A 19,235-nucleotide genomic window follows, 5' to 3' on the forward strand; every position below is an offset into this window, starting at 1 on the left:
CACCAACACTTGGCTGGTCTAGAACCAAGAACCGCTTACGTCAGGGGATAGAGATGTGATTATCGTAACCAAAATCTGTGTATCATTATTTATCAAAACCCACCTGTTCTCCAAGGCCTTTGGCCCCTAGTCTAGTTGTGTCACTCTCGTTGTCTTTGTTTCTTTGCTTTGTTTTCTGTTCTGTCTGTCTGACTGTCTGTCTGTCTATGAAATCTGTTAAGCGTCCTTGGGTTTCAGAAAGGCGTTATATAAATCTAAGCTATTATTATTAGTAGTAGTAGTATTCTTTTTTGGTAAATAGTTGAGAGATGGGGCTGGAGAAATGTAACCACTCTCAAATTCATAGACAGAGCTATGGATGCAAGGACAGACCATGCATGAGATCATAACAGCTTGATGCTTTGAAGCTATACAGCTTGTGTTGCATTGTTTACAAGCGTTGTTCTGATGGGGTAAGACAGCTGAACTATACTCATTAGTCATGTACAAGATCTTCAAGAATCAATAGCAAAAAGATAATTCATTTAAAAGTCAGAATATGGATGTACAGTACCAATTCCAAACAGCCCCTTTAATGCAAGGTAGCCTAATCCTGCATTTTGGCGGGGGAATTTGGAAGAATTGCAATTTAAGCTATTCTAGACACACAGTGTATTAACGGATCAAGGCTTAAACCTGGTGGGAGGTAAGAGAGGAGGTTTGGTAGTAGAAAGGTTAGACCTATCCTTTTGAGGGTTGTCCAACTCGGCTTGCTGAAGTACAATTCATATTCCTTCATTCTGGAGATGACTGCTGTGTAGCTTGGAGAACATCATGAACATACAATGTTGAATGAATTATTTTTTATTTTATTTGGCTAAATCAGGAGGGGACATGAATCATAATAGTTTATTTCACTATCGTGTCAATTTTAGTTTCAAGGGGCTTTTGTTCTGCTTGTATTTATCCCTCCATTTACATTAAAAAGAAAAAAACAGGTCCATCAGCTACTCTGAAAGCATTAAAACATGTGCAAATTGTCTTGTAATGGCTTAATTATGCTGCCTGGATAAAATGCACATTATTACTTTGTTTACAAATACTCATTTATTTTTCTCTGCTCATGCATCACCACCAAAGGATGAAAGGGGTTTTCCACCGTAAAATAAAATATATGTTTATTTATGTTCGTAATCTGAACTGAAGGTCATCCATGATAAAACATAAATAAAAATAAATAAAAAGCAAACAAAGGACCAAATAAAAGCACTGCAATGAATTATGCATACGTATAAAACCCTGTCTCTATTGTATGTGTGGCTTGTTTACATTACTTGAAGATGACCAACAGAGAAAGGGTATGAACGTGTGTGTGTCTGTGTGTGTGTGTGTGTGTGTGTGTGTGTGTGTGTGTGTGTGTGCATATGCATGTGCATGTGCATATGCGTGTGCGTGTGTGCGCGTGCACGTGCGCGTGTGTGTGTGTGTGTGTGTGTGTGAGAACAGACCACCCTATCAGTCAGTCAACGCAGGGGCCACAGCACACCAACAAAACTGCGCTCTCTGTAAGGAGAAGCATTCGTCTCTGTCACAGTCCCAATGCTCTGACTGTGGTAACAAGTGTGTTAGAATATTGATGATAATGGGAATGGAAATGAACCGAGGGAGCTGAGGGAGAGGAAAAGTGCTGTAGAGGCAGAGGTTGTTGGATTGTTGGATGATTGTGGAGTGATAATTGTGTCCATTTCCTGCGGGCTCGTTTTGGTTACCCTTGGCAACCACCTCTAAACTGAACTTTGACCTCCACCGACCTTGTGCAGCCTCTGAGGGGGATTCTGGCCTCACTGTTTAACCCTTACCTGTTGTTTCTCTGCATGTGGTCACTTGCCACTCGCGCAACACTGTGAAGAGTGGCTTATAGTGGCAATCTGGGATTCAAACAACACCAAAGTGGTCTTACAGACACTTTTTTGGTAAATAGTTGAGAGATGGGGCTGGAGAAATGTAACCACTCTCAAACTCGTAGACAGAGCTATGGATGCAAAGACAGACCATGCATGAGATCAAAATGACAGCTTGATGCTTTGAAGCTATACAACTTGTGTATACCATTGCGTTGTTTATAAACGATGGAGTAAAAGAAACTTATTATGCTGGGTTCTGATGGGGTAAGACAGCTGAACTATACTCATGAGGCATGTACAAGTAATATTCTTCAAGAATCAATAGTAAAAATAGAACTCATTTAAAAGTCTGAATATGGATGTATACTACCAATACTACCCCTTTAATGCAAGGTAGCCCAATCCTGCATTTTTGGGGGGGAATTTGGAAGAATTGCAATTTAAGCTATTCTAGACACACGGTGTATTAACGGATCAAGGCTTAAACCTGGTGGGAGGTAAGAGAGAGATTGTTGCGGCTTAGTCGTAGAAAGGTTAGACCTATCCTTTTGAGGGTTGTCCAACTCGGCTCGCTGAGTCCAATTCATATTCCTTCATTCTGGAGACGACTGCTGTGTAGCTTGGAGAAAATGATGAACACACAATCCATTGAATTATTAATGTCTCTTTTTTTTCTTTCTTTTTTTTGAAGTCAGGAGGGGACATGAATCATAATAGTTTATTTCACTATCGTGTCAATTTGGTTTCAAGAGGCTTTTTGTTGCTTTCCATTTACGTTGGGGAGATAAAAAGGTCTAAAGTGAAAACAGGTCCATCAGCTACTCTGACAGCATTAAAACATGTGCAAATTGTCTTGTAATGGCTTAATTATGCTGCCTGGATGAAATGCACATTATTACTTTGTTTACAAATACTAATTTATTTTTCTCTGCTCATGCATCACCACCAAAATGATGAAAGGGGTTTTCCACCAGAAAAGAAATACATGTTTATGTTTGTAATGTGAATTGAAGGTCATCCATGATAAAAAAAAAAAACTACAACAAAAAACTGACAATGGACCAAATAAAAGTGCACTACAATGAATTATGCATACATACTGTATGAAATCCTGTCTCTATTGTATTTGTGCTTGTTTACATTACTTGAAGATGACCAAAAGAGGAAGAGTATGAAAGCAGAATATATTTAACATTTCCATTGTTTATAGTTACCCCTTCAAAGGGGTTCAAAGCAAACGGTAGCAGAAGAAAAAACTAGTGAGTAGGCTAAACGTATTAGCTTGAATCACATTTACCCACTAATGGTTTGCTTGTTCACACTCCAGTGGTAAACTGTTTAAATCTGGGTAAGAGATGGCAGAAGGCCATAGGTTCTGCATTCCTCTCCTAGCCATTTAGTCAGTCGTTTACCCCGATCGTTTGGCATCGACAACATTTGCTATAGACTTCACTTTCCCTCTCTCCTCTATCACACTTTACTGTATCCTCTAATGTATTCCACAGCCTACAATCTGCACCACCAAACCTACAACAATCACCCTGGAATAGTAATATGGGAGCCCTTGAAATTATACAGTCGATGGTTGGTTGAATTGTTACACATTCCCTGCTGATGTCACAGGCGGCGGGGGGATGGAAAGGGGGGGTGAAAGTGTCTCCACACAATGCTGCACATGTTGGCAGGGCTGTCGTGTCGCTCCTCTGCCTCTGCACGCATTCCTGAACGACACACCTGAGACGGGGATAAGGAGCTGCCTTCGTGGCCCCGCCACCGGTGAATTATTCAGGACTCGACCGTCCGTGCCCCGTGGCCCGTTGCCGGCTGAATCCGGTTCCCTCTCCGTGTCATCTGGAGGCGGTATGCCTGGTATCAGATGACAAAATAGCGTCTGTGTCAGAGAGGATGCTGTTTAAACGGCTCTCTGAGTGAGTCATGTGAGTCGTGACACACCTCTCAGACAGTGTCCGCAGTGCCGCTGCCGCTGCTGCCGTGGCGACCGAACTGACTCCTTGTTATGACCCTGGCCTTGGTCAAGTTTGTTGTTATCTGCAACGTGGAATGACAACGCAGTGACAGCTCAACTGGGGTGATTGAGAAGACAGACAGGGTGCGGGTGTGACAGAGATGTATGTGTACAGGGGCCAGAGCCTTCTATGTATATGGATGATGTTGTCAGAGTCTTAAAAAGTCAACACTTCTTTTTCATAGCGTGGATGCTCTGAAGGCTGACTCCATCTCGCCTCTTTGTGATCCTACCCGAAGTGTATTTGCGTCATTTCAAGCGCTTACGATAAACGATGAGCCCATTTCACTAGTGCAATCACCTAGCAACTCCTCTCTAATGTGAATGTTTATAGTAATATTGTTATTGCAATCCATCTAGATAAGAACACTCTCCGTGTCCTTTAGTGTGTTAGCATACGAGAGACCTTTGATATGTATCTTTGGCTGTGCAAACAGCTGTATCCTGCTCTTTATCTAAGTGCTTTATGAATACGGTACCGTCCATCAGTGTTTTCCACCCCTTAGTCAAACCGTGTCCTCTAAGTACAGCTATATGTTACAGCTGGTGAAGGAGCTGTGACCTATCATGATTTTCATGTGGACATACAGTAGAGCGTATCTGAAATACAGAAATAGGATCCAGGCCACTCCCCTGCATAATGCAAACACCATGCTGAAACAACAGTAGCACCCCACCAAGTAAATACAACGCATTATATCCATATCCATCCTTTGGATAATATTTTTTTTAGCGCTTGAGTCAAATGATATAACCAAATATAGGATTATTGAGCATGTAAATGTCCTGTCAGGTCATAGTGAACCTGTGAACCTCCAAGCTCAGCTGATGCAGGTAGCCCAAGGCCCCGCCCTGCAGAGAGATGCAAATAGTGTTTCTGCAGGTATCAGCTTACTCTCCACTCTCCCTGTCCTCGTAGAGGAAACAACACAGACTCACCGCAGCCCTCGAAAGATGAGAAGAAGCACAGGCTATGCCTGCCACTATTGGCTTAGAGGATGATTTACTGAATAGAACCTATATAATATGTATGGTGAAAGGTAGTCAAGTGAAGTTCAACGTGGGAACTCTGACTTTAACAATGCCCATAGCGGATCTGTTGGGCGTCCAGTTTGACATGCAGCTGCTGGGGAAGCTGACTCTGTCCGTGGCCGCTGTGCTTCTCACCTCTTGGGCATACCGCTTCTACAGCTCCAGGGAGAAGGGAGAGAGACCCCAGCTCTACATCAAGGACCCTCCAGATGGGGACGGGGAGACTCAACCACCACCACCACTACCATCACAAAATGGAACATGCCGGAACTGCAAGATGGAGCTGCGACCTCAGAGTGCACCCGGTAATCCTAAACACGACACCAGCGATGAGGAGCAGCAGCGGCCTGGAATCTCACAGACGAGCCCTGTCACCGATGACCTGACACCTGACAACACCACTGAAGGGACAGGGGAAGGACAACCAGCCCAGACAGACGACACTGGAGAGCTTAGGAACATAGAAGAGATGTCGGCATCACGGGTCAGGTCCGACGTAGAGTTAGCCATCGGCATGGATGGAGGTATCCCTCTGTATGGCGAAAACAAGGCTGAAATAAAGACCAATGACAGTATGTCTGAGTGCACGTTGAAACTCCCCGAACCTTCCGAGAGCAGGGTGGCCAGCCCGACGGGGCGCCGATCCCCTTGCTTCCTCCAGAGGTTGGAGGGCAGCTTGGGGGTGGGGGTGGGCCGAGAGCTGAGGCAGGAGCTGGGCCGTCAGGGGTCCTACTCCACCTTCCTCTCCAAGGCGGAGATCACCGTGGAGGACGCTAACCTGGTGCTGGAGCGGCCCGGGGTCCAGAGAGTCGTGCGTGGGAAGATCTACGAGTATTACGTGGAATCGTCCTCCCACTCCATCACAGACCCGGCAAGCCCCATGATCGGGCCACGGGATTGGCCCCGTGAGGGGGGTCTGGTGGACTCACCGTCGAGGGAGTACGGTAGCCGTGGAAGCAGCCTCACGGAGCCCCCCTCCTCTCTAAGCCCTATCATCATGCGTGATCTGGTTTTTCCACTAAGCCTCGCCGAAGACCCCCTCCCTCCCATCAGCCTGGAGTCCCCCCCACACTCCAACAAGCATGGGCCGCCTGTACTCCTACGCAAGGACAGCTACCTGACAGCAGCTGAACATCATATTATTCCCTTTCTGCCACCTTCCACCTCAAGCCCACTGAGTCGACCCCACTCCCGGGAGGAGCCCAGCTTAGAGACCATAGCAGGGGCCAGATTTCTAAACATGCCCCTAGAGAACCAGGGCAGCTCCGAACTGGACAGCCTGAAGGGGAAGCTTGATCTGGGCAACTGTATGGAGGTGCTGAGCCTGGCTAAGAAGCACGGGCATGCCCCTCTGCAGCAGGCGGCCCTCAGAGTCATGTCTGACAACTACCTCCAGGTCCTCCGGGACCCGGGCCTGTATGGGAGACTGATGGCAGGGGAGCGGGACCAGATCCAGAGGCGGCGTATGAGAGGCAGGCAGTACCTAGTGGCTGCTGACATGGACCCTCAGGACTGGGCGGGGAACACCCAGCAGCAGGGGACCGAGCAGCGCAAGACATCCAGCGGGCTTTACTACTACGACGATCACAAAGACACCTGGCACCAGCTTGGCCTTATCCCACAGGAGGTGACCTCTAAAGGCAGCGCCATGTGCACGATGGACAACTACCTATTCGTAGCGGTGGGCTGCAAGGGCACAGACCGGGACATGAAACCCTCAAACAGAGTGTTCTGCTTCAACCCTGTGACGTCCATATGGAAGGAGATCAGTCCCATGAACGAGGCCAGGCCCCACTGTAAGCTGGCGGCCCTGCAAGGCCACGTCTACGCCATCGGAGGGGAGTGCCTGTCTACGGTGGAGCGTTACGACCCGCGGACGGACAGGTGGACGTTCGTGGCTCCTCTGCCCAACGACACGTTCGCCGTGGCTCACCGTGTCACCGTGTGCAACGGGGAGCTCTTCGTCTCGGGGGGAACCCTGAGGTACACGTTGCTGCGTTACAACCCCAAAACCAACGGGTGGAGGAAGAGCCTGATCGTGGGCACCAAGGAGCGGACCACGGAGATGGTGGCGGTGAAGAGCTTCCTGTACCGCTTCGACGTCAACCCGCTGCTCGGCGTCAGCGTGTACCGCTACCACACGGTCGCCCGGCTGTGGTACGAGTGCTGCTCCAAGCGCCTCCTCCGCTGCCCCGCCTTCCAGTGCGTCGCCGTCGACAACACCATCTACTGCGTGAGCCGCCAGTTCACCATGCGCTTCCTGGCCGACGAGATCTCCCCGGCGTTCGTAGCCGAGGACCTGAGCGTCCTCTCCGGTGCCAAGGGCGTCATGTTTCCCGTCGTCCTCTCGCTGCCTGATAAGAAAGCTCTTCAGACCAGCGTCTAGACCCGATCCACGACCGCCCTCCTTCTTCTTGGATTTAGCAGAACAAAGGACTGAGGAGTGAGGAAGAGGCCTGCGTGTCGTTCCTGCTACAGAGGCTGTTTTCCTGAAAGTCGGATCACCCGCGGGGACGCACAGCTGTCCTAATCACAGGCAATGAAAGTAAAATATTATTGCCATTAATGGTAATTAGACGACTGCTCGGTTTGATTTATTCAGGGTGTGCTGTCAAGGAGGTGTGTTTGTGTGAGGGAGCTGGTTTTGTTCTTTGTAATTCCCTCCCTCCTACATCCGACACTAGAGAGTTACTACTAAATCATGCAAGATGTGCACTTTCTCGGGTTGTTATAAAATGATTCGTAAAACAGTCAGGTTAATTCCTCTCAAGCATAATGTATTGTTACAGGGAGGTGATGTGGTTAGAATCAATCACTGTGCATTACTGTGTGGGGCGCAGATACGCCTCACACAGTGGACTGGCTTCAATACAATTATCCGCATGTGGTCTATAAATATGACACGGTGTAAATGGTTGCGGCACATAATATATGTGATCCTCAATAAACGAAGCTACTACTTTTGAATCTCTTCCAAGGTTGAGAGAGAGCTGCTTTTATGTTGTTGCTTTTGAATAGCATGACCGTTGCTATAAACATTAATAGCATGACTATTGTTGTAGAGTATATTTGATTGAAATGACATGAATGCACCGACATAATGAATGACTTCAATGATGATAATCTTTTTTTTTTTTTTTTTTTTTTACAGTTGGTTCTCTATCATTTAAAAATATGCTACAGGATTCTGTATTATTTTCAGCAACATTAGCACTCATGAGGCAAAAACAGGTTCTGGAAATAAACAGAAATATTCTCAAGTAATAAAAAGTTGATTGGCCAATAACTGAGGACTGTGTGGTCTGTGTCATGAGACCCATTTACAATATGAAGAACCATTTACACATCATAAACCATACAGTCAACCCTTAAGCCAACATTTTATGCAAAGAATCCTGCAGCATCTCTTAATACAGTTGTTTGAGATGTACAGTATACAGAATGATTTATGTTCTCTAATCTATTCACAAATTTGCTCTGTATGTAATCCAACTCTTAACTACAATTAGTGGTAGAAATGCTAAACACGAGTTAATTGGTGTGTTGAGTAGTTGCAAAGACAATGTGTGATTGACTGAAAATCCAAAATGGCTGTCCCAAAATGAAAGCATAATCGTTTATTCACTTGAAATCATGTCGCTTGTTCATTTCACAAGGCCAAATCAGCGACTAAACAAAATAGCATTGACTGACACGACACGCTGAGACAACAAGCATGTGACACGTCGCCACAGCGCCATCATGTGGTCGGAAAACATCCAACGGGACACTACAAAGACTTGATCTGGTTAGTGTGTAAAGCACACAATAACCCACACACACACATCATCTACACACACCAGAATCCGCAGCTGACTTGGGTGTTTAACAAACTAGCAGGGGGAGTGGCAGAGGGCTTAGCTGCCCTGGGAGCCAGCAGGAGAAGCTAGACACAGATGGTTGACCATCAAACATAAGCATCTTTGATTCCTCCTAATTAAACACTTTGATTCCCTGTAATTAAACACCTAATGGAACGGGAGTTTAGTTACTCCTTAGATGACACGTGGCTCCAGACATGCGTAATACTCAGGTCAGTTCCGACATCAACATCCAGGGGTATCTGGGGTAATACTAACAGTGTTGCAAATATTAAATGTGAGGAGAAAGAATTTGCATGTGATTATCCTCTAAATGGGCAGACTGAATGTGAATAATGGACTCAACCTCCTCCCCTCATTTAGACTCACTCACACTCTCTCTCTCTCTCTCTCTCTCTCTCTCTCTGTCTCTCTCTCTCTCTCTCTCTCTCTCTCTCTCTCTCTCTCTCTCTCTCTCTCTCTCTCTCTCTCTCTCACACACACACTCACACAAGCACACACACACAAGCACGCACACATAAGCGGGCGCACACTCACGCACACACACACACACACACACACACACACACACACACACACACACACACACACATAAGCGGGCGCACACTCACGCACACACACACACACGCACACACACAGCTAAGCAGACCTAGACTTCAAGAGGCTATAACGAGACTCCCGTTTCATATCTTTAATTTCTTTTGATTTCCCAAATGTTCTGCTCAATTACATTTCTCATGCCTAAGACTAATAAAAAAAGAAAAACCTCAAACGGCGCCGCTTTGACCGTAGCCCCTTGAGTACCGAGCCGGCGCGCGAGGGGCTTAGCAGCCTGACGGGCCGCGGCGGCGCTCCGGAGGTGTCCGTCTTACGCCGCCCGGCCCAGGGGAGGGAGGAGGCCGAGGCTTGGGGGGGAGCGGTCCGGCACCTGTCTGCAGGCCCGCTGTTTCAGATCCAGGTCCTTGTTGTCGTGGTTGGCAGGGTGCAGCCGGCTGGAGAGCTCGCGAGGCACGCTGGCAAAGCGGGGTTGCCAGAAGGCGCTGAGCGGGTGCCTCTGGTAGGCTGACTTGTACACACTCAGCGCCGGCAGAGGCTGGCGCTGCTGGTCCAAACGGACCCGTCTAGACTGCGCCAGGCCAAAGTTAGTCGGAGGGTCTGGGAGAGAGAGAGAGAGAGAGAGAGAGAGAGAGAGAGAGAGAGAGAGAGAGAGAGAGAGAGAGAGAGAGAGAGAGAGAGAGAGAGAGAGAGAGAGAGAGAAGGAAAGAAAGAGAGAGAGAGAAATGGGGGGATGAGAGTACTCAGCTGCTGCTGTGCTCCAGTTATTAATTATTTCCATGACAGATTTGGAACAATCAAAGGGACCTTATCCTGCCTAAACTTTATTTAACCTTGAACAGCACTGCCTCTTTTTCCCGTTCTACTTCAAATGCATAATATCTCTAATTTGTGATTACCACTGTCTGCGCCACAGTCCCAACCATTACACCATTACATTAAACGAATGCTTTTAATAATTCACATTAAGACCGATTTGTACCCTTACACAACTGTAGAACTGAGATGGTGGCCAAGCTAGGGACTCTAGTGTTGCCTAACACAGCCGACTTTCTCAACTTTCTCAATGATCACCCAAGTCTCACCCAAGGCCGGGTGGTCGGACTTCTCTGGCGCCCATGCCAGCCTGTCTGGGTGCCAGGAGCGCAGGGTGGGCAGGGTGGAGCTCCTCCGTCGCCCGTAGGTCTCGTCGTAGAGGGAGACCAGGTAGTGGGAGGGGGACGTGCCATGGTGGGACAGGAGAAGCTTCCCAGAAAGGCCCTGGAACACACCGTGCACACACACACACACACACACACACACACCCACACACACACACACACACACACACACACACAGAAACACACACACAGAAACACACACACACACACACACACACACACACACAGAAACACACACACACACAGAAACACACACACACACACAGAAACACACACACACACACACACACACACACATACACACAGAAACACACACACAGAAACACACACACACATACATACACACACACACACACAAACACACAGAAAAACACACACACACAATCATCTCAGGAGATACGTAGAAGTCTGGATCTAGAGTCTGACTCATGGTCAGGTTAGGTTTGATGTAACCTTGCTTCCCAGTCTTTCTTTTCATCTGGACCAGAGAACCTGATGAGGTTGAAGGCAGACATTCCCTAGAGGGATGGAGACCTGGAACACGCACGCTGCTACACCTCCCAACAAGTCAATAGGTAACTCAATTGGAACAGCCAATCAATACTTTCCCCAAAAAGTAGGCCAAAAGCAATGTCTACCCCTTCAGCAGTTACAAAAAGAATAGACTGTATATCTTGCTAGCAATGTTAGCTAAGTTGATTGGCAAACACTGAGGAACAAGGAGAGGGGGGGGCGTGTCAGACTGACCTCAGAGGGGGGGGGGGGGCGTGTCAGACTGACCTCAGAGGGGGGGGGGGGGGCGTGTCAGACTGACCTCAGAGGGGGGGGGGGGGCGTGTCAGACTGACCTCAGAGGGGGGGGGGGGCGTGTCAGACTGACCTCAGAGGGGGGGGGGGGGCGTGTCAGACTGACCTCAGAGGGGGGGGGGGGGGCGTGTCAGACTGACCTCAGAGGGGGGGGGGGGGGGCGTGTCAGACTGGCCTCAGAGGGGGGGGGGGGGGGGGGCGTGTCGGACTGACCTCAGCTCTGCGCAGCGCCTCTCGTCTCGAGGTGACGTCCGGCTGGCTGGCCCCCTGAGACCGGAAGTCCTCCCGGTTGGTGCTGTTGGCGGTCTTACACTCCCGGGTGAACTATTTCAAACAAGGAGAGACAGACAGACAGCAGGAGAGGGGAGGGACAGATAGCGGGAGAGGGGAGGGGACACCAGGGGTGGGGAGGGGGGAGGTTGAAACAGACAGCAGGAGAGGGGAGAGACAGACAGTAGGAGAGGAGAGGGGAGACAGACAGTAGGAGAGGAGAGGGAAGAAAGACAGTAGGAGAGGAGAGGAGAGGGGAGAAAGTAGGAGAGGAGAGGGGAGACAGACAGCAGGAGAGGAGAGGGGAGACAGACAGCAGGAGAGGGGAGACAGACAGTAGGAAAGGAGAGGGGAGACAGACAGCAGGAGAGGGGAGACAGACAGACGACAGGAGAAGGGAGACAGACAGTAGGAGAGGGGAGACAGACAGACAACAGGAGAAGGGAGACAGACAGTAGGAGAGGCGAGACAGACAGACAACAGGAGAAGGGAGACAGACAGTAGGAGAGGGGAGACAGACAGACGACAGGAGAAGGGAGACAGACAGTAGGAGAGGGGAGACAGACAGACAGACAACGGGAGAGGGGAAGACAGACGGCAGGAGAGGGAAGGAGAGACAGACCTCAGGAAGAGAGGGGAGGGAAAGCAAAAGCCTGTTTGAGCACAAGCCCCAGCGTGAGCTCAGCAAAGCTCACCCTCCACCATCGACCCACCACCACGCTGTTGTACAGTATTTCTAAAGACATCCCTCTCCACGGTTACTGAACCAGCGTGGCCCCGGCCCACACATCAATGCAATTAGTCTCTCGTCTCACACAGCTGGAGCCCCTTGCTGATGTAGCTTAACTGGACCCCTTTAATCACGTTGGTATAGATTTGAGAGAAACTACTAAGAAGCTAGGCAAGGACCCTTGGAGAAAAAGAAAAGAAACCTCAGAGGAGGTGTGAAGATATTTGGCTTGAGAAAAGCGCTGTGGGCTCTCAACACTCAACGTGAGTTTTTTCTTCTTTTTTTTCGTAAGCAAGAATCTCATTTGGATCCGACGGCAGGGGCCAGCACCACCAGTGTCTCTTGAAGAAAATGACTATTGATAATGTTTGCCAAGTGCCGGCGTGTGCTGTTTATCTTCATACAACAGAAGAAGTGTACAGTAAACATGTTGTCTTGTCCCCCCCCCCCCCCCAAGAATGATGTAGTGCCCCCCAAGGCTCCTGCTTATTGTGTGAATCAATGTGCTGAAAAGTTAACTGGAACATTAAGTGCTTATTTGATTCATTATCAGTGTTGTTTAGCTTTGCGTTGATTTCACAGAAATCAAGATTATTCCCAAATTCATTAGCTACACGCCTACTGCATTAGGCTCCCCTCCTCTTATTCACAGCCTGAAGAGTTACAAGAAGAATGTCTGTTCTGCAATGCTTATTTGATTAATTATCATATCTGCTGCTTCTTACAGCTTTGCATTTATTTGAAGACAGTCCACAGATATATATATATTTTTAAATGTTTAAGTTATTTTTGGGGCAGTCCCACTTCTATTTTTCATTTTATTGACAGATACAGTAGAGATTTAGACAGGAAGGATGGGTGAGAGAGAGAGGAGGGATGACATGCAGGATATGCCACCTAAGCGCCCGACAGTCCACAGATTTGAGGTAGGCTGAAAAGTGACCATAGTTTGTAGTGCCTATTGGATGAATTTTCAAGGATTTGACAGTATTATTTGAAAACAGACAATTGTCCAAAATGTGTAGTTTGAAAAGGTTTGTAAACTCTCCTCTTTGTACCCTATAATCATGTTTTTAATGATCACCTATCACTGGATCACAAAATAAATTGCCCTAACCTCGAAACTCCCTAAACACCAGATCTATATGGCAAGTCACAGAATTCACTAAAAGTTTGTCAAAATTGTCCCAATCACCTTTAAAACTGTATGGCAATCCACATCATTCCCCCAAGTTTCGTCATAACGTGACGTTAGAATTATAAGGCTCTATCTTTGTCAAAATGTAGTTTTTTACATAATCTGATCCATTAGGTGTTTATTAATGCCTGTGTGGTGTTATTTTTAGTTAGTAATTAATAAAAATACTAAGATTCCATCTCACAAAACATAATGGAATGTAAAAACCTTTACACTCAATATCTCTGAACTACCCTAAACGGAGATAGAACCTTATCATTCTAAGCTCACAATAATTGCCCCGATGGTGTTGGAAATAAAATGTGATATACAAGCCGATCCTTAGTCCCACCTCCCAGATATCACCTCCAATCAGCTATCGCCTATCCACAGATTAACCAGTGTTATTAAAGCTTACCTGCAGTTTCTCCTCCACCCAGTTACCTATCAGAACTTTGTTAGTGTATCTCTGCTCTATTCTCCAGCCTGGTTGGGTCCATTTATCGTAGCCATTCTGCCTACTGGCCATGTTGGACATGGTGCCACACACAGCAGATCAGGAGATAATGTTGATCTGTGTATTAACAAGCTGCAAGCCGTTGTTAGCTAGTCAAACAGAGAGCATTATGACACTGCCTTCCACCTGCAGCCATTATGACACGGCCACAGGAGGGGACTAGGGAAGGAGTTCTGTTGCTATGGATACAGCAAACACAGTTTGTGGCAGGCAGGCAGGCAGTCGTGTAGGTGACAAAAGACCTGCATAAATAACCTGACTTTAGTGTTCTACTTTAAAATGCTGCGCGAGTCCTGGGGATATGACTCTTGCCCAATAGCTGCTTTAGTGCTCAATTGATGCCGACTATAATTTCTGCTGAACACTGGTTCGCATTCAGATATAAAATATATGCCTCGACAAAACTCTGCACAAAGGAAACGCATGACTTGATTTAAAATGAGAACGCAACGTTTATTCATAGCTTTGTATTCATTCACTTTGTCACACTGTAAAAACAAATACACTTGCAAGGAACATGAAAGGGTGTGTCTTCTCACAGTGTTTTCACATAGTTCACCACACTATCTACCACCTGCGTAGCTGAGTGGAAGGTCAGCCAGCCCTGGTTCAGAAAGTTAAGGATCCCATGGAACCCGTCGGTCACATGATGCCAGGTGACGTCCAATCCCAGGTCCTGGAGCCGCTTCCGGTAAAGCATCCCCTCGTCCCTCAGCACGTCGTACTCGCAGGTGAGGATGAAGGTGGGCGGGGTCAGGCGGATGAGGTCGTCGTCAGCCAATAGGGGAGAGACCTCGTGTTCCAGACCCGCTTTGACCGTGTGATACACCTCTCCGTTGTATTCCGGGACCTCCTCCCAGTAGCCGTAGTTATCTGTAGAGGGCTTGGCTGGGAGGGAGAGCTGCATCTCTGGAGGGAGGTTGGCAGAAGAGAGCCACTTCTGGTAGCTTAGCCTGAGCTCCGGGGGGACGTGACAGCCCTCCAGCACATCCTGGCACACACTCATGTCCCCGACGACGTACTGCAGGAAGTAGAAGGCCATGCGGCCGCGGAACAATATGGGCACAGCGTGATTCCGCTGGTACGAGGGCAGGTTGAAATCTGCCATCTGCAGGGCTGGGTAGATCAGGACCTGGGCACAGGGAGAGGGCAGCTGCTGTCCTCTTCCTCCCCTCGCCTTCTTCGCCAGGCGTTGGCACAGCGCGGCGGCCAGGTTGGCCCCGGCGCTGTCCCCCCCGACGGCCACCCTGGCCGGGTCCACGCCGAACTCCGCCTCCGCCGCGGACAGGAAGTGACACGCGGCCGCCTCGCAGTCGTCCAGCGCGGCAGGGTAGCGGTGCTCGGGGGCGAGCCGGTATCTGAACAGGGGGGGGGGGGGGGTCAGAGGTCAGGCAGAGAGAGAGAGAGAGAGAACATGTCAGATGTCAGAGCGCTGGGTTTTACACTCGGTTTCGCTAAGCGTAATGACGTGTCTCGGAAGGCACCGTTTGAGGGAAACAGTAGAGAGAGTTGTTGCTACCCGACGGACACCACCGTAGTTCCGGCCTCCTTGGCAACGTGCCTGCAGACATCATCTGCAGAATCTGATGAGGAGAAACAGTACACACTCATTTACAGTCTGAACACAGAGGTACATACCCACGTTACTAATACCCAAACAGATTCAGATTCAGATTCAGATAACGTTTATTGTCATTATGCTTGACACATATAGGAATTTGCTTTGGCATTACAGTAGGTGCATTTATGCTTTTTTCACATGTATACATGAACAAAAACAGTGCAAAAACAGGACAACACAGGACAGACAGTGCATTGGATAGTGACCAGACCAGCATTGCATAATAGGCACTCTAGCAGAGGCTGGCGGAGGTCGAAATCGGAGGACGGGGCTCATGGTAAGGCGTGGAGTGGAATGAGGAACGGTATCACAACACATTCCGTTCCATGAATTCGAACGAGCCCCGTCCTCCGATTTCGACCTCCACCAGCCTCCCACTGATGCATTCACATGCAGACATTTACTGTGGTCCTGTTGTCCTTTACGTTGCAGGCCTATTCACGTTGTTACCTATACTGCCCATGACCCATCCTCCTCCATGGAAATACACCAGGCCCCTCCGGAGTCCCTCTGTGACGGCCGTGGGCTCGTACACTCGGACAGGAACTTCCGAGAAGGTCAGGTCCTTCACACGCAGCCCCGGAGGAACCCGCTTGACACGGTCCAGGAAGCGGCGTCTGAACCAGCGTGTGAAGTGGACCTGGTGACAAAAACCCAGACGCTCCAGGATACGGCCCTGGGGGGGAGGGGAGAGAGAAGGGAGGTCCAATAACTTACAGAACTATTGTAGAGGCAACTATTCACCTGAATATGGAAATCAATTCTCAATTGATTCTGTTGTACTCTGTATTCTATTCGATTACTGCAAATCAATGCAATGTGTGGTCTGTGTCCCTTTGTGGTGGTCTCCAACTATTGTGGGGAAACTTTGTTTTCAGGAATATTGAAGAATATTAAAAAATGGTTTATGTTTTTGCGCTGCAGGATCGAGCCATGGGAGGGGAGAGGGTGAGGAGTGGAGGCGCCGCCGTGATTGTAAAGGGATAAACAATAATTTGCTGTTTTCTTTTTCAGCCGCAAAGTACTATTGTAGAAGCATGTACTCTTCTGAATCTGTACGATCAACTAGCACTTACTGTAAATCAGCTGTATTTTGCTGGCAGCTTCAACCTGAGGTCAATACTAAACAATGTGGAGAATGTTTGTGTGTAGAGAACATTCATATTGTTTGCAATAATAGTTTAGTGACTGCATAGTCGTCCACAAGAAAACTATCAAGCCAGTTTAGAAGGTGATGAACATCAGAAGCAGTTATAAATCTACCCGAAGTAGACTTTTGTGTTCACTTGTACGTCGACGGAGAAACTGTGCCTCGTGTACCCTTTTTCAAACAATGGCATCCTGATTCCCATTGACTTTCATTTGAAACCTGTTCCCTTATCTGCACAGTGTTATCAGTGGCTAAGGGACAGACTAAGGACAACCGTGTTTTAACAAGAGCAGAAAACTCCCTTTTAATATTATTCAAGCATGAGCGGGTTTTTACTTCCCACTAAGGAATAACTTAAATTAATGATTTCGACAAGAGACACGAACATGATTTGACTTGTATAAAACATAAAATAATAAGCAGGGAACAATTCCAAAGATAGATACTCACCACAATTGCTATGCCAACAAACAGGCCATGAACTATATGCAGTTTCCCTCGATTTGCAACCCCATGAGGAATCTCTGAATTCATCAGCTCAGAATACACAACACCAATTACCAGAAGGAGGAAGGCTGCGAAGAGTGCAGCAAAGCCAATTAATAGGATTGCTGTGCCGATGTCCATGGTTGTTGCCAGACAGATTCCGCTGTAGCTACTGAAAGTACTTAGGAGTCAATATTTCATGCCACTAGCTTCTTGGGTTTGCTTTTTCTTCACTCCTCCCAGAGTGTGTGTGTGTGTGTGTGTGTGTGTGTGTGTGTGCACATTGTCTGACCTTGCTGATTCTCAAGTGCATGTTGGGAGTGTGTGCCAGGCCAGCCAATCAAGGGGAGTGAATTTCATTGTAGTTACTTACTGTAGTTACTGTAGTTCAAGTTTATGGTCATATGTATTAATACAATGAAATTCTTCAGCCTCGTCTCTCTCTGTAGTATCACACACAACAACATAATCCACAATACAAACAAAACAACAGTATAGTACACGATGCTTAGTGCAGGGTGGAAAGTGCCAAGTGCAGTGCCGCATGGATCAGCTGTTCAGCAACCTAACTGCCTGTGGGAACTGTTGTTCAGCTGATTCTATGGAATTGAATTATGTACACTAAACAACTAAATGAAATTATTAGACATTATTAGATTAGACAAAAAATGTATAGATTATGACGAATGAACGACACCCAATTTAATTCACAAATTGACAGCTACATGATATAACGTAGACTATTGCCTTGCACGGTCATAAATGAGGACACATTTATGGCCAGTGGAGAACAATGTTGTTATGTAACTTATATCATAATAAGTGAATTGAGACAACATCTGATATATCACTTCAAAGAAATATAGTTTTCATTTTCAACAACAAACAATGAAATGGAACATTTTAATTGTTAACAGTTCCTATCTTGAATTGTATTTTTTATTCAATGACATAGTTGACAGAGGACTCAGAGTTTCCACAAATCTGGTTTAAGTTTAGACTTGTTTAAAGTGTCTTCAGGAGGGAGCATGTCACTTGGAAATGTTTGGGAGAAATCCAATACTATATGTCTGCAGAGCCGGAGCACCAGCCAACAGCAGTTTCAGCACCCGTAGGTTTAGGACTGCAAGTCTAGGATCCTACTTCTAGAGTTCGGGTTAGGTTTAGGGTTTTCAGGGCCCAAACTGGTTCTCCGGCTCTGCAAATCAGGATTATCTAATGAAAGATGAATACTAATCGATAAGTAATAATTTTAAATATTAATTTTGCCATTTAGCAGACGCTTTATCCAAAGCGACTTACAGGGACATTCCCCCTGGAGTAACTGAGGGCTAAGTGCCTTACCCAAGGGCACACTAGTAGTGGTGTGGCTTCAGGCGGGATTTGAACTCACAACCTTCCGATCCCAAGTCCAACTCACTATCCACTAGACCACCACTACCCCTGTCTAGTTCTCTAGTCGCAAGGAGAATGTTTGTTGCAATGATGATCATCCAAGGATCTGATTGAACAAGAGACCAGTACATGGTCATCCCATTTCTCAATTGTGGTTGCAATCGAACCAAGACGCCTACTACTGTCTGGAAAGAATGTTGACCTCTGTTTAGCTGGAGCTGCCATCCACGTCTGAACTTCCACTGTTCGCCTGTAGATGGCAGTGATGGCTTGAGTGATAGCAGACAAGGCTCTCTCACATGCCTACCTATAGTAACTCTTTATACATGTTGAGGGTACAACAAAAGCATGGTAAATGCAAAAGTATACATTTGGTTATAGTTCATGTTCATCTCACCCACAGTTCAGAATGACGTTTCAATGTAAACCAGGGGTGTATGTAATGTGACTTCAAAACAGCACATAAATCTTGTTTTTTGTCCTCAGAGATTTGTCTAGAGGAAAAATGACAGCATCTGGAGCTGTTTTCCACCGACTAGCCTTTTACCAGTCTGAGTGTCCCAGTCT

The 19,235-nt window shown here is 47.3% G+C and overlaps 3 protein-coding genes across 3 annotated transcripts; 1 reads left to right on the forward strand and 2 right to left on the reverse strand.

Moving 5' to 3' along the window:
* Window positions 1-4,990: 4,990 nt before the first annotated feature.
* On the forward strand, window positions 4,991-7,327 carry klhdc7a (kelch domain containing 7A; the record flags this gene model as incomplete). The annotated part of the gene is made up of 1 exon (XM_080546100.1): window positions 4,991-7,327. One exon carries the CDS (start codon window positions 4,991-4,993, stop codon window positions 7,325-7,327), a length of 2,337 nt encoding a protein of 778 aa, XP_080402226.1.
* Window positions 7,328-9,669: 2,342 nt separating this feature from the next.
* Window positions 9,670-14,028, reverse strand: cfap107 (cilia and flagella associated protein 107; the record flags this gene model as incomplete). The annotated part of the gene is made up of 4 exons (XM_080546101.1): window positions 9,670-9,956; window positions 10,442-10,616; window positions 11,536-11,646; window positions 13,918-14,028. 4 exons carry the CDS (start codon window positions 14,026-14,028, stop codon window positions 9,670-9,672), a joined length of 684 nt encoding a protein of 227 aa, XP_080402227.1.
* Window positions 14,029-14,551: 523 nt separating this feature from the next.
* Window positions 14,552-17,414, reverse strand: aadacl4 (arylacetamide deacetylase-like 4; the record flags this gene model as incomplete). The annotated part of the gene is made up of 4 exons (XM_080546194.1): window positions 14,552-15,374; window positions 15,536-15,599; window positions 16,088-16,313; window positions 17,238-17,414. The coding sequence occupies 4 exons, from the start codon at window positions 17,412-17,414 to the stop codon at window positions 14,552-14,554; spliced, it is 1,290 nt and encodes a 429-aa protein (XP_080402320.1).
* Window positions 17,415-19,235: the final 1,821 nt, after the last annotated feature.

This window comes from Nansenia antarctica (assembly GCF_963989245.1).
Source record: "Nansenia antarctica genome assembly, chromosome: 15".
Lineage (NCBI taxonomy): Eukaryota > Metazoa > Chordata > Actinopteri > Argentiniformes > Microstomatidae > Nansenia > Nansenia antarctica.